Genomic DNA, 20,309 nt, shown 5'->3' on the forward strand with positions numbered 1-20,309 from the left:
TATGGATATAATTCTTTTGTCAAATACGACTTTTCCTCCTATTCTGTGACTTCATTTTTATTTTCTTAATAGTGAAAAACAACTATTTCCCTATTTGCATGGTTCATTTATTTATTTTCTTCCAGTTTTATTGAGATATAATTGACATAACAGGACTAAGTTTAAGGTGTAGAGCATAATGATTTGCCTTACATACATCATGAAATGAATACCACAGTAAGATCGTAAACATTCATCATCTCATATAGATAAAAAATTAAACTAAAAAAACTTTTTTTCTTACTATGAGAACTCTTAGGATTTACTCTCTTCACAACTTGCATATATAGCACAGAGCAGTGTTCATTATATATATCATGTTGTACGTTATACCCCTAGTACTTACTCAAACTGGAAATTTACGCCTTTTGACTACCTTCATCCAGTCTTCCTCCCCCTACTCCCTGCTTCTGGTAGCCACAAATCTGATCTCTTTTTCTAAGAATTTGTTTGTTTGTTTCTGAAATATAATTGACCAACAATACTTTGTTAGTTCTTGGAGCACCACATACTGATTCAACATTTCTACATATTTCAAAATGTTCACTAGGATAAGTCTAGTTACAATATGTCAACATACAAAGATATTACATAATTATAATTGTGTGATTGTATTCCCCACACTGTACATTTCATAACATAACCATGACTCATTTACTTCGTGACTGGAAGTTTGTACCTCTTAATCTCCCTCACCTATGTCTCTCATCCCCCAACCCCCTCCCCTGTGAGAACCACTTGTTTATTCTCTGTATCTATAATTCTGTTTCTGTTTTATTGTTTGTTCATTTGTTTTTTAGATTCCAGATCTAAGTGAAATCATATAGTATTTGTCTTTCTCTGTCTGATTTGTTTCACTTACCATAATACCCTCTAGGTCCATCCCTGCTGTCACAAATGGCAAGATTTCATTCTTTTTTGTGGTTGAGTAATAATTCCATTGTATGTAACTGTGTGTGTGTGTGTGTGTGTGTGTATGTGTGTGTGTACCACATCATCTTTATTCATTCATCTAGGACACTTAGGTTGTTTCCATATCTTGGCTGTTGTCAGTAATGCTGCAGTGGACTTAGGGGTGCATATATATCTTTTTGAATTAGTGTTTTTGTTTTCTTTGGGTAAAAAATACCCAGAAGTGGAATTGCTGGATCAAATGGTAGTTCTATGTTTAATTTTTGAGGAAGCGCCATACTGTTTTCCACAATGGCTGTACCAATTTACATTCCCACCAACAGTGCATGAGTGTTCCCCTTTTTACACATCATTGCCAACACTTGATATCTCTTGTCCCTTTCATTGTAGTCATTCTGACAGGTGTGCGGTGATATTTCACTGTGGTTTTGACTTGCATTTCCCTGGTGATTAGTGATGTGGATGGAGCATCTTTCTGTATGTCTGTTGGCAATCTGTATGTCCCTTTTGGGAAAATGGCTCTTCAGATCCTCTGCCCATTTTTTAATTCCATTTTTTGTTTGTTTGTTTGTTTGTTGGATATTGAGTTATTTATACATTTTAGATATTAACCTGTTTCCAGATATATAATTTGGAAATATCCTGTCCCATTCAGTAGGTTGCCTTTACATTTTGTTGAGGGTTTCCTTTGCTATGCAAAATCTTTTTAGTTTGATGTGGTCCCATTTGTTTATTTTTGCTTTGGTTGTCTTTACATGAGGGGACAGACCCAAAAAATATTACTAAAACCGATGTCAAAGTTTCCTGCCTGTGTTTTCCTCTAGGACTTTCATGGTTTCAGGTCTTACATTTGTCTTTAATCCATTTTCAGTTTAATTTTGTATATGGTATGAAAAAGTGGTCCAGTTTCATTCTTTTCCATGTAGCTGTCCACTTTTCCCAATGCTGTTTACTGAAGAGTCAGTCTTTTCTTCATCGTACAATATAGTCTTGCCTCTTTTGTCATAGATTAATTGACCATATAAGCATAGGTTTGTCTGGGCTATATATTCTGTTCCATTGATCTGTGTGTATGTTTTTGTGGCACTACCATACTGTTTTGATTACTGTAGTTTTTAGCATAGTTTGAAATCAGGGAGTATGATACCTCTAGCTTTGTCCTCCTTTCTCAAGGTTGTTTTGGCTATTCTGGGTGTTTTATGTTTCCTAATGAATTTTAGAATGATTTGTTCTAGTTCTGTGAAAAATGCCATTGGTGTTTTGATTTTATTGCATTGAATCTGTAGTTTGCCTTGGATAGTATGGTTATTTTGACAATATTCTTCTAATTCACAAGAATGGTATATTTTTCCATTTGTTTGTTTAATCTTCAGTTTCCTTCATCAGTGTCTTATAGTTTTCTGAGTCGGGTCTTTTACCTCCTTTGTTAGATTTATTCCTAGGTATTTTATTCTTTTTAATGTGATTGTAAACAGGATTGTTTTTAAAATTTCTCTGACAGTTTGTTGTTAGTGTATAGAAATGCAACAGATTTTGTATATTTTGTATCATGCAACTTAACTGAATTTATTGGTGAGTTCTCATAACTTTTTGGTGGTGTCTTTAGGATTTCCTATGTATAGTATGGTGTTATCTGCAAACAGTGACAGTTTTCTTCCTTTCCAATTTGGATTCCTTTTATTTCTTTTTCTTCTCTGATTGCTGTGGCTGGGACTTCCAATACCATGTTGAATAAAAGTGGCAGAATGGGCACCCTTGTCTTATTCCTGATCTTAGAGGAGATTGTTTCAGTTTTTCATCATTAGATATGATGTTAGCTGTGGGTCTGTCATATATGGCCTTTATTACATTGGGGTGTGTTCCCGCTATAGCCATTTTGTGGAGAATTTTTATCATAAATGAATGTTGAATTTTGTCAAAGGCTTTTTTTGCATCTATTGAGATGATCATATGACTTTTATTCTTCAGTTTGTTAATGTGATGTATCACATTGGTTTGCAAATACCAAATTATTCTTTGCATCCCTGGGATAAATCCCACTTGCTCATGGTGTGTGATCCTTGTAATGTATTGTTGAATTTGGTATGCTGATATTTTGTTGAGGATTTTTGTATGTATGTTCATCGGTGGTATTGGCCTGTAATTGTCTTCTTTTATGGTCATCTGCTTTTGGTATCAGAGTGATACTGGCCTTGTAGAATGAATTCGTAAGTGTTGCTTTCTCTGCTATTTTTTGTAATAGTTTGAGAAGGATAGGTATTAACTCTTCTCTAAATGTTTGGTCAACTTCATCTGTGAAGCCATCTGGTCCTAGATTTTTGTTTGTTGGGAGTTTTATGATTACTGATTCAATTTCATTACTAGTAATTGGTCTGTTCATATTTTCTGTGTATTTCTGAGTCAGTCTTAGGAGAGTGTACATTTCTAAAATTTGTCCATTTCTTCTAGGTGGTTCTTTTGGTGTATAATTGTTCATAGTAATCTCTTAAGATCCTTTACATTTCTGTGTTGTTTGTTGTAACTTCTCTCTTCTCATTTTTTTAAAAAATTTATTTGTACCTTTCTTTTTTCCTTGATGAGTCCAGCTGAAGGTTTATCCACTTTGCTTATCTTTTAAAAAGATCAGCTCTTGGTTTCATTGATCTTTTCTATTGCTTTTTAGTCTCTAGTTTATTTTTATTTTTTTTATTTTTATTTTTTTTGCGGTATGCGGGCCTCTCACTGCTGTGGCCTCTCCCGCCGCGGAGCACAGGCTCCGGACGCGCAGGCCCAGCGGCCACGGCCCACGGGCCCAGCCGCTCCGCGGCACATGGGATCCTCCCAGACCGGGGCACGAACCCGCATCCCCTGCATCGGCAGGCGGACTCTCAACCACTGCGCCACCAGGGAGGCCCTCTAGTTTATTTTTGCTCTGATCTTTATGATTTCTTTCCTTTACCAACTTTCGGTTTTCTTTTTCTATTTCCCTTAGGGTATAAGGTTAGGTTGTTTATTTGAGATTTTTCTTGTTTCCTTAAGTAGGCTTGTCACTATAAACTTACCTCTTAGAACTGCTTTTGCTGTATTCCATAGATTTTGGATAATTGTCTTCATTTTCATTGGTCTCCAGGTATATCTTGATTTCCTCTTTAATTTCTTTGGTGACCCATTGGTTGTTTAGTAACATATTGTTTAGTCTTCTGTGCTGTGTGTTTTTTACAGTTTTTTCGTGTATTTGGTTTCTAGTCTCATAGCATTGTGGTTGGAAAAGATGCTTGATATGATTTTACTTTTCTTAAATTTACTGAGACTTGTTTTGTGGCCTAGCAAGTGATATAGAGAATGTTCCACATGAACTTGAAAAGAATGTGTATTCTGCTGCTTTTGGGTGAAATATTACATATATATATATATATATATATATATATATATATATATATATATATAGACACACACACACACACACACACAAACATATGTGTGTGTGTGTTTATTCTGTATATAGCTATTAAATCCATCTCTTGTAATGTGTCATTTATGGCCAGTGTTTCCTTACTTATTTTCTTTATTTATCTCTGTCCATTGATGTAAGCGAGGTTTTAAAGTCCCGTACTCTTGTTGTGTTACTGTCCATTTCTCCCTTTATATCTGTCAATGTTTGCTTTATGTATTTAGGTGCACCTTTCCTATCCTCTCACATTCAGTCTTTGTGTGCCTTTAGATTTGATGTGAGTCTCTTTTAGGCAGCACTAAGGGTCTTGTTTTTGTATCAATTTAGCCACCCTGTGTCTTTTTATTGGAGTATTTAGTCCATTTACATGTAAAGTAATTATTGATAGGTATGTACTTATTGCCATTTTGTTAATTGCTTTGTGGTTGTTTTTGTAGCTCTTTTTTGTTCCTCATTGTTTTGCTCTCATCGCCTGTGATTTGGTGACTATCTTTAGTGTTATTTTGGGGTTCCTTTCTCTTTTTTGTGTGTATATCTATTACTGATTTTTGGTTTGTTGTTACCATGAGGTTTATGTATACCAGTCTATTTATGTTTATACATGATTATTTTAAGTGCTGATCTCTTAATTTTGAATACATTTTACCAACCCTGAATTTTTACTCTCCCCACATTTAATGTTTCTGACATCATATTTTACGTTTTTTGGTTTGTGTATTCATTACTACTTATTATGGATATAGATAATTTTACTACTTTTGTCTTAATCTTTCTAGTAGATAGTACTGATCTACTATCTTTACTGTATGTTTGTCTTTACCAGTGAAATTTTTCCTTTTTTAATTTTCATTTTTCTAGTTACTTTTTCTTTTCTGCTTAGAGAATTCCCTTTAACATTTCTTATAAACCTGGTTTTGTTGTTCTGAATTATTTTAACTTTGCTTGTCTGTAAAAAAACTCTTAATCTCTCTATCAAATCTGAATGAAAGGCTTGCTGGGTATAGTATTCTTCGTTGTAGGTTTTTTCCCTTTCATCACTTTACATATATGGTGCCAGTCCCTTCTGGCCTGCAGAATTTCTGCTGAAAAATCAGCTGATAGTCTTATGGGATTTTCCTTTAACGTAACTAGTTGCTTTTCCTTTGATGCTTTTAAATTCTCTCTTTATCCTTAATGTTTGCTATTTTAATTATAATATGTCTTTGAGCGGAAATCTTTGGATTGAGTCTGTTTGGGACTTTCTGTACTTCTTGGACTTGGATGTCTGGTTCCTTTCCCAGATTAGGGTCATGTTCAGCTATTATGTCTTCAAATACGTCCTCTGCTCCGTCCATGCTCCCTTCCTCCAGGACCTCTACAATGCAAATGTTAGTACACTTGAAGTTGTCTCAGAGTTCTCTTGAACTGTCCTCATTTTTTAAAATTCTTTTTCTTTTTTCTCTTCAGTTTGAGAATGATTTTGACTACACTGTCTTCCAGTTTGCTGATCTGTTCCTCTGTATCAGCTAACCTACTGTTAATTCCTTTTATTGCAATTATTGTATTTTTTGGCTCTGTTTGCTTGTTCATTATATTTTCTAACTCTGTTAGAAACTTCTAATGTCTCACTGTGTTCATTCTTCTCCTGAGTTCTTTGAGCATCTTTACAGTCATTACCTTGCAGTCTTATTGGGTAGAATGCTTCCCTTTGGAACATATTCCTCTGTTGCTTTATCTTGCCTAGTTCTTTGTTTTTATTTCTATGTATTTCATAGGTTGGTTCCATTTACCAATCTTAGATAAGTGACCTTATGTAAGAGACATTCTATGGGGCTGGGCAGCAGACTCCCCTCTATTCACCAGAGCTGTATGCTCTAGGGGTGCCCTGTATATGCACTGCATGGGCCCTTATGACAGGCTGACTACTGTGGGCGTGCTGGTGAGTGTGGTCAGCGTGGCTGACTACTGTGGGCATGCTGGGACCAGAAAGTCCCAGACTGGTTGATTGCCAGGCCCTGCCTAATGCAGAGGCCTCTGGCTCTGGTGTGGTTGGCTGCAGCCCGGGGAGTTCTGGTCCTGGTGCTGGCCCACTGGTGGGCAGGGCCAGGTCATGAGGCAGCTGGCTGCAGAGCCCTGAGGAGTTCCCAGGCTAGTGCTGTCCTGCTGGTGGGTGGGACTGGGTGGAGGGTGGGTGTTCTCGGCCTGGTTTTGACCCACTGGGTTACAGGCTGGGTCCTGACACAGGTGGCTATAGGGCTGTGGTATACCCAGGGGCTAGTGTCTGCTCTCTAGTGGGCAGGGCCAGGGCTCATGGGATCCCAGGGCTGGTGCCAACCACTGGTGGGTGAGGCTGTATCCTGGGACTAGTTCTGTTCCATTGGTGCGCAGAGCTGGGTCCCAGGGTCTCTAGCTGGGGGACCTGGTTCCTGAAGCTGGTATTGGCTTGTGGATATATTGGTCTGGGTCCCATGGTATCGTGGGGCTAGTGTTGGTCCACTGGTGGGAAGAGCCTGCTCCTGAGGATCTCTGGCTGTGGGGCCCTGATGATCCTAGAGTTGGTGTCAGCCTGCTGGTGGGAAAGGCCAGGGCCCAGGAGGTCCTGGGACTAGTGCCTATCCACTGGTGGGCAGAGCCTTGTTCAGGGTGGCTGGGGGTTCATGGGAGCCTAAGGCAGCAAACTTGCTGGTGTTTGGGGCTGTGTCCCCACCTGGCTAGCTTCTTGGCCTGAAGCGTCCCAGGATTGGTGGCAACTGGCTGGTGGGCAGGCTGGTTCCAGTTCTCATTTAGTGGGAGGAGTCCAAAATGGTGCTTGCTAGCAGCAGTATTCTCATTGTAGAGTGAGCTCCCCAAAATGGCTACCGCCAGCATCTATGTCCCCAGGGTGAGTCCCAGTTTCCTCTTGACTCTCTGGGAGGCTCTCTAAAATCAGGTGGGTCTGACTCAGGCTCCTTTCAAATTACTGCTTTTGCCCTGGGTCTCAGATCATGTGAGATTTTGTGTGTACCCTTTGAGAGTGGGAGTTTCTTGTTTCCTACAGCCCTCTGGCTCTCCTGAAAACAAGCCCCGCTGGCCTTCAAAACCAAGTGTTCTGGAGGTTTATCTTCCCAGTGCAGGAGCCCTGGACTGGGGAGCCCTATATGGGGCTCAGACCTCTCACTTCTTGGGGAGAACATCTGCAATTGTGATTATCTTCCCACTTGTGTGTCACTTAACCTGGTGGTGTGGGTCTTGATTATACCATGTCTTTGCCCCTTTCTACCCATCTTGTAGTTCCTTTATATCTTTAGCTGTAGAAGATCTTTTCTGCTAGTCTTCAGGTCATTTTTATGGAAAGTTGCTCTGTACATAGTAATAATTTTGGTGTGCCCATGGGAGGTGGGGAGCTCAGGGTCCTCCTACTCTGCCATCTTGGTTACCCACACCAGGACAGAACTTTTTACTTTTGAGAAGTCCACTTTATCAGTTTTTATTCTTTTATAATTTGTGCTTTTTATTATCCCATCTAAAAATGCTTAACTTCACTATGGTAATTAAGATTTTCTCTTACATTTTCTCCTAGTTTTATAATTTTCTTTTATGTTTTCTGTGATCCATTTTGAGATAATTTTTATGTATAAGTTAAGGCATCACATTTCATTTTTTTGTGTGTATGGATATACAGTTGTTCCAGTACCACTTTTGTAAATGCTGTCTTTCCCCCTTCGGTTACATTGGCACTTTTGTTAAAGTCAACTGACCATATATGTCTTGGTCTGTTTCTGAAACTATTCTGTTCCATTGATACACATGTCTATTTTTATACCAGTACCAACTGACTTGATTAATGTAGCTTTACAGTGAGTCTTGAAATAGGAGTGTAGGTCTTCCATCTTTGTTCATCTTTTTCAAAGGTTTTGTTTGAATTTCCATACACATTTTAGAATCAGCTTGTCAATTTTTACAAAAAAGTCTGCTGAAATTTTGATTGGGGCTGTTCTTAATCCATGGATCAATTTGCAGAGAATTGACATCCTAGCAACTTTGAGCCATCCAATCCATAAGGATGGTATCTTTCACCTTTATTCAGGTTATCTTAATTTCTCCCAACAGTGTTTTGTATTTTTCATTTTACAAGTCTTATACTTTGTCAGATTTATCTAATAAGTATTTTAATATATTTTTGATCCTGTTGTGAATAGCATTATTTTTAAATTTCCTTTTCTAGTGTTCTTCATTGACATAGAAATAGAAATGGTTTTGTATATTGATTTTATATATGGTGATTTTGCTCAACTGAAATCCTTAGGATTTTCTGCCTACACAATCATATTATCTGTAAGTGAAGGCAGTTTCACTTTTTCCTTTACAATCTTAGTGCACTTTCTTTCTTTTTTTGATTTATTGCATTAACAAGGATCTTTAGTACAATGTTTAATATAAGTAATGAGTGCAGACCTTCATGCCTCTTCCCAATTTTAGGGAGGTATTCAGCCTTACAATATTGAGTATGATGTTACCTATATGTTTCTCATAGATGACCTCTAAAAGTTCAGGAAGTTCTCTTCTATTTCTAATTGCTCAGAGTGTTTTTGATTGTGTTTTGAACTTTGTCAGGTGATCTCTTGAGATGATCATCTGGTTTTTCTTTTCTGAGTCTTTTAAAGTGGTGAAATACATTAATTTTTTAAATTATAAACTAACCTTTCATTTATGGGATGAGCACTACTTTCTTTTGATGTTTTTATTCTTCTATATGTTGCTGGATTCAGTTTGCTAATATTTGTTAAGGTTTTAAGTGTCTCAGTTTAAAAGAGCTATTGATCTGTTTTCTAGTGATGACTTTATCTGGCCTTGCTGTCAGGATAATAGTAACGTAAGTGAGTTAGTTCCTCCTCTTCTATTTTCTGAAATACAGTTTATATAATTACTTTAATTCTTGGGTAGACTTCAACAGTGAAGCCATCTGGGTCTGGATTATTTCTTATGGGTAAGTTTTAAAATATGAATTGAATTTCTCTAGCTACTTAGGTTATCTATTTCTTCTAGAGCAAGCTTTGTTAGTTTGTATCTTTCAAGAAATTTGTTCAATTTATCTAAGCTGTCTAGTTTATTGTCATAATGACGTTCACAGTTTTCTCTTATTATTCTTTTTATATGTGTGGGGTCAGGTGTTGATAATTTGTGTCTTTTTTCTTTTATCCCTGATCATTCTAGCTAGAGAATTATCAGGTTTTTTTAACCTTCTAAAAGTACCAGCTCTTCATTTTATTGATTTTTCCTTTATCTTTTTTTTTTTTTTTGATTTTTGCTCTTATTTTGATTATTTCCTTACTTTGGGTTTTAATGAAGCCTTTTTTCTAGTTTCTTAACAGAGAGGCTAGATTATTGATTTTAGACTTCTTTCACTTCTCATAGAAGCATTTTAATACTGTAAATGCCCTTACAAGCACTGCTTTAGCACTATTACATAAAGTTTGATACGTTTTGTTTTCATTTTTACTTAAGTTCAAAATATTCTCTAATTGTATTTGTGGTTTCTTAACATGTGTTTTTTAATTTCTAAGTTTTAAGGATTTTTCTAACATTATTTCATTACCGATTTCTGGCTGAATTCCATTGTAGTTAGAGAATTTATTAAGGCTTCTTTTAGAGCCATCTATTCGTACGTTCCATTAAATAGACCTGAGTGGTAATAACTATTATTCATACCTCATTGGGTGGGTCCAGCATCCGGAACATAGTAAATACTCAAATGTTAGTGATTATTAAAATATTACCTTCTACACTTCCATTTTCTCTTTTTTTCTTTTCTCATATGGATTGGATTAGATGACTTCTAAAGCTCTTTCTAGCTCTAAGAAGTCTGAATCTTTGGGATCTAATACTAAATTGCATTTTCTGTAAATTTATGCCCATTCTGTCTTTGAGAATCCCGATTGTTAAAGCTCTGAAACTAAATTTTATATTCTGTAAATTTTTGGAATTCTTACAGGGACGGAAGAAGTCTATAGTGTCTGTGGAGCCCAGGAGTCTTATTCAAGGAGCCTTTCAAGGGTGCTCAGTGTCTGGGATGACGCTGAAATACATGTATGGGGTAAATGCCTGGAAGAACTGGGTTCAGTGGAAAAATGCCAAGGAAGAGCAGGGGGATCTGAAATGTGGTAAATACATGGCATGAATTTGTGTCTCGATTTAGGGGGTGGGAGGAATACAGATAAAGTTATAACTCTACTCAAAAGGGATAAATAGTAGGTCAGAAATCCCATAAAACTTTGATTTTGGCTTTACTTAATTTTTTTCCCCATCTTTGTTTATTCTCATTAATTTTTCTTTCTTTGTCAGGAGTTGAACATGCCTCATCTAGCCCGTGTTCTGACCCTTTAGGAAGTGCTCAAGACCATGCACTCTCTCAAGAATCTTCAGAGCCAGGCTGTAGAGGTAAAACTTCTCTCCTTGTGATCTGAATTGCTTGTAATATTATTGTTGATTTTAAATTTATAAATGGAATATTTAAAATTATTTAAAATTTGAAGTTTATGTTTAAAAAGAGAAATTAATATCTACTCCCAATTTTAAAGAGCTTGTTATAAAGGTAAGGTTGTATCTTCTGATCATGAGTTTCTTATGCAAATATAAGGAATTTTGTTTCTTTTCCTAACACTATGCAAGTAACTCAAATCTGTCTTCTTGAGCCCTATATTTGTAGAATAACCAGTGTGGAACCCAGTGTAACACTTTTTTGTTGTTGTTGTTGTTAAGAAGAATACCTGGAAAAACCTTGCTGTTACTGTAAGAATTTTTCCTATCAAGGAGCTGTATATGATTTACCATGTTTGCAGGTTTCATTTTTGGTGCCAAGAACTTTGGAACCCAATAAACAGTTCAAACAGAGCAACACTGTATAATTTTAGAACCCTAATCATTAGCTTTCTTTTTTCCCTGGTTGTTCTATTCTAAACTTTGTTTTCAGTTTGTATTTTGCCTTTTTATTATCTGTGTTGTATATAAGATACTTATACAATCTTTGTGGGATGAGATGGGGCAGGAATGAATGAGTATGTCCTTGTAACTAGATTTTTTTGTCCCTTTCCAACTATATCTTCTCCCTAATACCTGGGTGATTGCATGCACTCTTGGCTTTGCCTCAGTCTACCCTCATTATTGGAGCAGTTAGTTGCTGCTGTGGTCTGTGACTGACTCATTGAGTTCCCACAGATCAAGTATAATCTCTCTGCTCCAGAGTGATATAAATATACTCCTGTTATGGGGGTTTACTATGCCTTTCACCTTCCAGTTTGAGCCACAACATTTCTAAGAAAGAAGGAAGGGTAGGGACTTCCTTGGTGGTCCAGTAGTTAAGACTCCGTTCTCCCAAAGCAGGGGGCACAGGTTCAGTCCCCTACTGGGGAACTAAGATCCTGCATGCTGCACAGCGTGGCCAAAAAATAAACAAACGAAACAGTGGATATGTAAGTCAACTGTACTTCAATTTAAAAAAATAAAAATTTAAAAAAGAAAGAAAAAAGGAGGGGTAGTGAAAATGGAGAAGTACTATTGTATTAGACCACCAAGCCTAAATGCAATAGCCACAGGGGATGCCTACTCATTTCAGCTACTCATTCATCCAAAAAAATACTTACTGAATATACCTGTTATGTATCAGGCATGGTTGTAGGCACTCAGGTGAAAAGATAAGACATGGTCCTTGCCCTCATGAATCACCTATTTCAATTTGCAAAACCAACTCAGGGGAGTTCAAGTGTATCTTTGGAGACATGCAGTGTTTTCTAAATGCAGAAAAGCAATAACTAGAAAGAGTGTTTCAACTCATCCCACAGTGTGGACCAGTCTGTTGAAGTAAGATCTCTACAAGTCAAATTAGATAACTCTCCTGCCTAAAACTAATTCAGTTCTTAGTTGTCTTCAAACTCTTAATGTAATATATGAGGCTTACCATGATCTGCCCCCATCTGCCCTCTTTTCTTTTCTGCTGTTCACCTGAGTCCCCTGAACCTTTTCACTTTTGTGGCTGAGCACATACTATATTTTCTGGCATTTTCAAAGGCATGAAGTTATATGTTATTTGAAGTGTTCCTTATTCAAATAAATATGACTTTAAAGAAAGTTAAACAGCATTCTTTTTTGCAGATATCTCCAGAGCCTTTAATATGTTAAAAAAACATTGTGAATTCTTTAGAGGCAGGTATAACATACTGCTGTTTTCCAAATTTATCAGATCTTAGAAACCCAGTTTTCTTGAGCTCTCACATGATTAGTATTTTGTGGAGTATACTTCGGGAAATCTTTTTATATCCTCAAATTGGAATTCTTTATCCACTTGTTTAATTCTTCTCCACCTTTCACATCCCCCAGAATCTAACATGACCCTTCCCTGTCTATTAGATGGCCCTTATTTTTTTCATAGAATTTTATTTAGATAAAACCCCTGTCATAGCACCCTATTACGTCATATATACTTCATTGTCTTTATTTCTTTACCTAAAAAAGCCTTGAGATCAGGATCTGTCTTTAATCCATGTATTCACCAGTGTACACCACAATACCTGGGGCAGTGTAATCAGTGTTTATTCAGTGAATTGAGTAATGTTATTATTTTTCTATAAGTTAGTATTTCAGATGTTTTCTACCTTTCCACAGTCCGCTCTATCAAGCTGAAGGAAGATATTCTGTCCTGCACTTTTGCTGAGTTGAGTTTAGGCTTATGCCAGTTTATTCAAGAAGTGCGGAGACCAAATGGTGAAAAGTATGATCCAGACAGTATCTTATACTTGTGCCTTGGAATTCAGCAGGTATGAAATTCAGTAATTGTTATGAAATCTATTGCATTTTTAATAATTCTGATAGAACTTGTGAATTAAGCTGAAAAATTATAGTGTATATTGTTTGTTTGGTATTGCTCGTATACTCTCTTCTTAATGAACTACTGACCCTGATTTAAAAGTCTTGGTCATATAAGCCTTTTATAAGTTAAAGTGAGACTGTTAGAATAAGAGAAATTGAGGTTGGTGCATTTTATTGGTAAATGCACAAAAAAGGCATAAATAGCAGTTCACAAAAGAAGTGACATAGGTGATTTGACATAGGTAACAGGAGACATCCTTGTCAAAAATCGTTTGACTAAATATGCATGTGTTTATTTTGGACTCTCGGTTTTTAATACATTGGTTTATGGCTATTCTTATGGCAGTACTCACTATTTTGATTACTATAGGTTTGTAGTAAGTTTTGAAATTGGGAAATGTGATTCCTCAAGATTCTTTTGGCTATCGAGGTTCCTTGCAATTTCATATCAATTTTAGGATCAACTTTTCCATTTCTTCAAAAAATAAAAACTAAACCATTGGGATTTTGATAGGATTGTATTGAATCTATAGATAGCTTTGGGGAATATTGCTGTTTGAACAATTTTGTCTTTAGATCCATGAGTACAAGATGTTTTTCCTAGGTGTTCTTTAATTTCAGCAGTTTTCTGTAGTTTTAAGTGTGTAAAGCACATACCTCTTTTGTTAAATTTATTCTTAAGTGTTTTATTCTATCTGATGCTGTCGTAAATGGAATTTTCTTAATTTTCTCTTTGGATAGTTTATTACAACTGATTTTGTGTTGCTTATTACTCTGCAGCTTTACTAAGTTCATTTACTAGCTCTAATAACTAGTTTTTTATAGACTCTTTAGAATTTTCTATATATAGGTTTATGTCACTGCATATAGAGATGGTTTTCCTTCTTCCTTCCCTATTTCAGTACTTTTTATTTCTCTTTCTCGCCTGATGACTCTGGCTAGGATTTCCTGTACAATGTTCAGTAGAAGTGGCGTTTTTATCTTGTTTCTGATCTAAGGGGGAAGTGATTTTTTTTAAACCCATGTATTTTATAGGTACTCATATTTGAGTAAATGTACAAAACTCAATTCTGTGTATTCATAAAGGAAATTTTTTTTAAGATTGAAATAACTCCTGACTGTTAACAGTAGTTGCGTTTGTGTAGTGAGTTTGAGTGTATCTTTCTTCCACCTTTTCTGTATTTTAAACTCTTTCCATAATGAGGATATAATATTTTTAAGTTGTGAAAATAACTTTATTAAAATAAAGAAGAAAATGAAGAATACTTTTCAACAACAAAACTGTAATCTGGCAATACGATCATAAATTGCCTTTGAAGAGGCCTATAAAAATGCATGTTGAAATGGTGTGTAATTTTTATTAGCCGGAATAAATTTAAGTGGAAATAAAAATTTACTACAAGTCATACATAGATCAAAAAGCAGGAAACCAAGATAGCCATAGATAAATAAGTTTAAAATACCCGATCTTAAAAACACTAGGGGCTTCCCTGGTGGCACGGTGGTTGAGAGTCCGCCTGCCGATGCAGGGGACACGGGTTCATGCCCCGGTCTGGGAAGATCCCACATGCCACGGAGCGGCTGGGCCCGTGAGCCATGGCCACTGAGCCTGCGCGTCCGGAGCCTGTGCTCCGCAACGGGAGAGGCCACAACAGTGAGAGACCCGTGTACCACACACACACACACAAAAAACACTGAAAGATTTTTAGCATATAATTATGCTACTTTGTGTTATTCTCTTGTTCTGTTCATTGTATTTCTCTGAAGTGGTTGAATCTGACCTGACCTGCACCGTCAAAATATTTAACAGTAATTTACTCAAGCTGCTGCGTGTTTCCCATTCTGTGATGTGATTCTTTTTTTTTGGGGGGGGGGTGCTGCATTGGGTCTTTTTTTGTTGCTGTGCGCGGGCTTTCTCTAGTTGTGGTGAGTGGGGACTAGTCTTCATTGCGGTGCGTGGGCTTCTCATTGTGGTGGCTTCTCGTTGCGGAGCACAGGCTTTAGGCACGTGGACTCAGTAGTTGTGACTCACAGGCTCAGTAGTTGCGGCACACGGGCTTAGTTGCTCTGCAGCATGTGGGATCTTCCCGGACCAGGGCTTGAACCCATGTCCCCTGCATTGGCAGGTGGATTCTTAACCACTGTGCCACCAGGGAAGGCCATGTGATATGATTCTTGATGGTTATAATTAGCATACTTTTAAGTCATATAATTAGACTTGAACTTTTTGAAGGCTGGATTGTGAGGCAGAGAGTTAGTTGAGAGCTGTGGTTAGAAGCTTCCAAATAAATAGTTTTAAATTTTGGATAGCCTCAGGTTATCTGACACTAGATAACTATATTATTTGCAGGAAGTCATCTTATAACTAGGCTAAAAAACAAACAGAAACTGCTAAGAGCACACCTCAGACACTGAGAATTAGAAAAATGATTTGAGAAATTTGAATTAGGACTAATTTTTAGTATATCAGTTTTATTAACTAACTAAAAGGTACTTATTATAAATATTTTATACCATTCATGTTTTTAAAAGGAAATAGAAAACTTTAGTTTACAAGCTCAGTGCCCAAGATAATGTTAATTCATGTGAAAAGGATCTTTAGCTTAAATTCTGGTGTTTTAACTGTATCCTTAAAATGGTTCACAGTATTGTAAGGACAAAAACTAAGGGTAAACTATATTCCTAAAAATATTATTTTTAAAAACTTGTGGGTTTTTTTGTATCAACGTATATGTTTCCATTTTTTTCTCTTGTAGTACCTGTTTGAAAATGGTAGAATAGATAACATTTTTACTGAGCCCTATTCCAGATTTATGATTGAACTTACCAAACTCTTGAAAATATGGGAACCTACAATACTTCCTAATGGTAGGATGATTATATTTTGATTCTTTTCATGATACGCCTTCTTAAATTGCTTGTTTTGTGATTCTTTTTATAAATTGTTCATTTTATATTTGTCTTCATTTATAACATATTTGGACTTTTGAGGAGAAAGTCTTTGGTTTATTATCAATTATTTTAGTAAAACTATACCTTCCATACAGTACATGAATAGATACTAACTATTGAATATAAGAAACAACTGAAGGTTACATTTACTTTTTAGAAACCATTTTTGATCTGGTAGTTTTGGTAAAGTTGTACATGGTATCAGTAGCTGGCACATGTGCTACTTTTAGACTCTGTTAGCAGTGGACCTTTTTCAGTAGTTTATAAAAAGTACCCTGAACTGGTTGTTAAAGAGAGTTAAGTCTTCATCCTTGAATTGTCTGTGACCATATGTCTTTGGACAAGTCCCTAATTCACTCCTGGTCTCATGCTCCTTGGCTATGAATGGAGAGGTTGAATGTGATGCCCAGAAATGTGTGCCCTTTCTGTTGGGCTACAGGGCACCTTTGAAGCATTATGAGCAATGTGGTGGCATGATGCATTTAGCATTCAAAGAGGGGGCTAGAGACATAGATTTGCAAGTAACAAATCTGTGTTCATGGATAGTCTTCCAGGAATAGAATGCAGAAGCAGCAACAAAGAGGATTGGGGAGAGAACGTTAGGAAAGACCTGTGTTTAAGGGGTATCATGAGGAAGGTGCACTTAAAAGTATACTTATTTTAATTTTTCTGACCTCTGCTTTTCAAGAAAAATCCAGATAAGTTATCGTGAAGGAATTGTTCTTAATATAAATTTAAAATAAGAAGAGATAGAAGGGAGAGAGGGAGCTATCTGCCCTCTAAAGATATTAGACAAATAAAACTGAACCAGTTAACAGTAAATAGAATGATCTCAAACAGGAATCTGCAAACTGCAGTTCATGGGCCAGATCAGGCCTGCTGCCTGTTTCTGTATAGTACATGAGCTAAAAATATTTTTTACATTTCTAAATAGTTGGGAAACAAATGAAAAATATTTTGTGGCATGTGAAAATTGAATGAAATTCAAATTTGTTTCTATAAATAAATTTTACAAATAGCCACACCTATTTGTTTATGTATTGTCTACACTTCCTTATCTTTTACAACAACAAAGTTGTTTTCAAAGCCCTTATGGCCCACAGTGCTTATAATATGTTTACCATCTGGCTCTTCACAGAAAAAGTTTACCAACCCCTGGTCTAAAATAACAATAGATTAAAACTGTTTCAGGGGAGTGCTCACAATGTCTGCTTCAGTGGAATCATCTGCCCTTTTCTTTACAGTGCTTTTTCTATTTTTCTGTATGAGGAAGAGGGAGGAAGAGAGGAACAGTCTTTTCCTTAGTATCTTCCTGTCTGAGGATTAGAGAAATTACTTAGTCCCATTTAGCAGGAGCTTAGTACTGTTTCTTTTTCCCCTTTCTTCTGTTTAGGTTACATGTTCTCTCGCATTGAAGAAGAGCATTTGTGGGAGTGCAAACAGCTGGGCGCTTACTCACCAATCGTCCTCTTGAACACCCTCCTTTTCTTCAATACCAAATACTTTCAACTAAAGAATGTTACTGAGCACTTGAAGCTTTCCTTTGCCCATGTGATGAGACGGACCAGGACTCTGAAGTACAGTACCAAGATGACATATCTGAGGTTCTTCCCACCTTCACAAAAGCAGGAGACAGAACCAGGTGTGTGGTGCAGTTTTTAAGATTTCTTTCTTTCATTCTTTTTTTAAATTGAAGTATAGTTGATGTACAATATTATGTTAGTTTCAGGTGTGCAACATAGAGACTTGACATTTAAATACATTATGAAATGATCACCATGATAAGTCTAGTAACTATCTGTCTCCGTACAAAGTTATTCCAATATTATTGGCCATATTCCTTATGCTGTATGTTACCTCCTTGTGCCTTATCTTATAACTGGAAGTTTGTTCCTCTTAATCCCCTTCACCTGTTTTGCCCATCCCCCACCTTTCTTCCCTCTGGCAACCACCAATTTGTTCTCTGTAGCTGTGAGTCTGTTTCTGTTTTGTTTGTTCATTTGTTTTATTTTTTATATTCTACATATAGGTGAAATCATACGGTATTTTTCTTTTTCTCACTGACTTATTTCACTTAGCATAACACCCTCTGTTGTCACAAATGGCAAGATTTCATTCTTTTTTATAGCTGAGTGAATTAATCCATTCTTTTGATGGATAATTCCATATTTTGGCTATAATCAGTAATGCTGCAGTGGACATAGGGGTGCATACATATCTTTTTGAATTAGTGTTTTTGTTGTCTTTGGGTAAAAAATACCCAGAAGTGGAATTGCTGGATCATGTGGTAGTTCTATGTTTAATTTTTGAGGAAGCTCCATACTGTTTTTTACAGTGGCTGCACCAGTTTACATTCCCACCAACAGTACATGAGTGTTCCCCTTTTTACACATCCTCGCCAACACTTGATGTCTCTTGTCCCTTTCATTGCAGTCATTCTGACAAGTGTGAGGCATTGTCTCATTGTGGTTTTGACTTGTATTTCCCTGATGATTAGTGATGTGGAGCATCTTTCCGTGTGTCTGTTGGCAATCTGTATGTTCCTTTTGGGAATGGCTATTCAGATCCTCTGCCCATTTTTTAATTGCATCTTTTGTTTGTTTGTTTTTTGGATATTGAGTTCTCTGAGTTCTTTATACATTTTGGATATTAACCCCTTTCCAGATATATAATTTGCAAATATCCTCTCCCATTCAGTAGGTTGCCTTTTCATTTTGTTAAGGGTTTCCTTTGCTATGCAAAATCTTTTTAGTTTGATATGGTCCCATTTGGTTTTTTTTGCTTTGGTTGTCTTTACCTGAGGAGACAGATCCAAACAAATATTATTAAAACTGATGTCAAAGTTTCCTGCCTGTGTTTTCTTCTAGGACTTTTATGGTTTCAGTTCTTAACGTTTAAGTCTTTAATCCGTTTTGAGTTTAATTTTGTATATGATGTGAAAAAAGTGGTCCAGTTTCATTCTTTTCCATGTAGCTGTCCAGTTTTCTCAACTCCATTTATTGAAGAGTCTGTCCTTTCCCCATTGTATGTTCTTGCTTCCTTTGTCATATGTTAATTGGCCACATAAGCATGGGTTTATGTCTGGGCAAGCTATTCTGTTCCATTGATCTGTGTGTTTGTTTTTGTGCCACTGTCATACTGTTTTGATTACTATGGCTTTGTGGTATGCAGTTGACCCTTAAACAATACGTAGGTTGGGCCACCAACCCTACTCACAGTCCAAAATCTGCATATAATTTTACAGTCAGCCCTCCTTATCCACAGTTTCACATCTGCAGATTCAAACAGCCATGATTGTGTAGTACTGTAGTATCTAATTATTGAAAAAAATCCATGTATAAGTGCATCCACATTGTTCAAACTTGTGTTGTTTAAGGGCCAACTGTAGTTTGAAGTCAGGGAGTGTGAACCTCCAGCTTAGTTCTTCTTACTCAAGATAGCTTTGGCTATTTGGGGTCTTCTGTGATTCCATATAAATTTTAGGAGTATCTGCTCTATTTTTGTGAAAAATGCCACTGGTATTTTGATAGCATTGCATTGAATCTGTTAAGTTATTTTAGGATGGACATTTTAACACTATTAATTCTTTCAGTCCATGAGCATGGTGTATCTTTCCATTTATTTGTGTTGTCTTTGATTTCTTTCATCAGTGTCTTACAGTTTTTAGAGTACAGGTCTTTCACCTCTTTGGTTAAATTTATTCCTAGGTATTTTATTATTTTTGATGCAATTGTAAATGGAATTATTTTCTTAATTTCTCTTTCTGATAGATCATCATGAGTGTATAGAAATGCAAGAGATTTCTGCATATTTTGTATCCTGTAAAATGTATTTACTGAATTTATTTATTCTGATAGTTTTTTGGTAGTGTCTTTAGAATATTCTGTATACAGTATCATGTCATCTGCAGATGGTAGTGGTTTTACTTCATCCTTTCCAGTTTGGATTTTTAAAATTTCCTCTTCTTATCTGATTGCCATGGCTAGGACTTCTAATACTATGTTGAATGAAAGTGGCAAGAGTGGGCATCCTTGTCTTATTCCCAATCTTAGAGGAAATAGTTTCAGCTTTTCACCATTGAGTATGATGTTAGCTGTGAGTTTGTCATACATGACATTTATTATGTTGCGGTATATTCCCTCTGTAGCCACTTTGT

At 36.4% G+C, this 20,309-nt stretch overlaps 1 protein-coding gene across 9 annotated transcripts in view; it reads left to right on the top strand.

Annotated features, from left to right (window-relative positions):
* ZMYM4 (zinc finger MYM-type containing 4) overlaps positions 1-20,309 on the top strand; it is a 181,361-nt gene that overhangs the window by 151,323 nt on the left and 9,729 nt on the right. For all 9 annotated transcript variants that reach the window (XM_082613599.1, XM_082613598.1, XM_082613601.1 and 6 more), the window contains 5 exons: positions 10,332-10,500; positions 10,682-10,777; positions 12,998-13,149; positions 15,958-16,069; positions 17,547-17,795. In XM_082613599.1, the coding sequence (XP_082469725.1) occupies positions 10,332-10,500; positions 10,682-10,777; positions 12,998-13,149; positions 15,958-16,069; positions 17,547-17,795 (778 nt within the window). The remainder of the gene's footprint in view (positions 1-10,331; positions 10,501-10,681; positions 10,778-12,997; positions 13,150-15,957; positions 16,070-17,546; positions 17,796-20,309) is intronic.

This window comes from Mesoplodon mirus, assembly GCF_964341445.2.
Source record: "Mesoplodon mirus genome assembly, chromosome: 3".
In the NCBI taxonomy this organism is placed as follows: Eukaryota; Metazoa; Chordata; class Mammalia; order Artiodactyla; family Ziphiidae; genus Mesoplodon; species Mesoplodon mirus.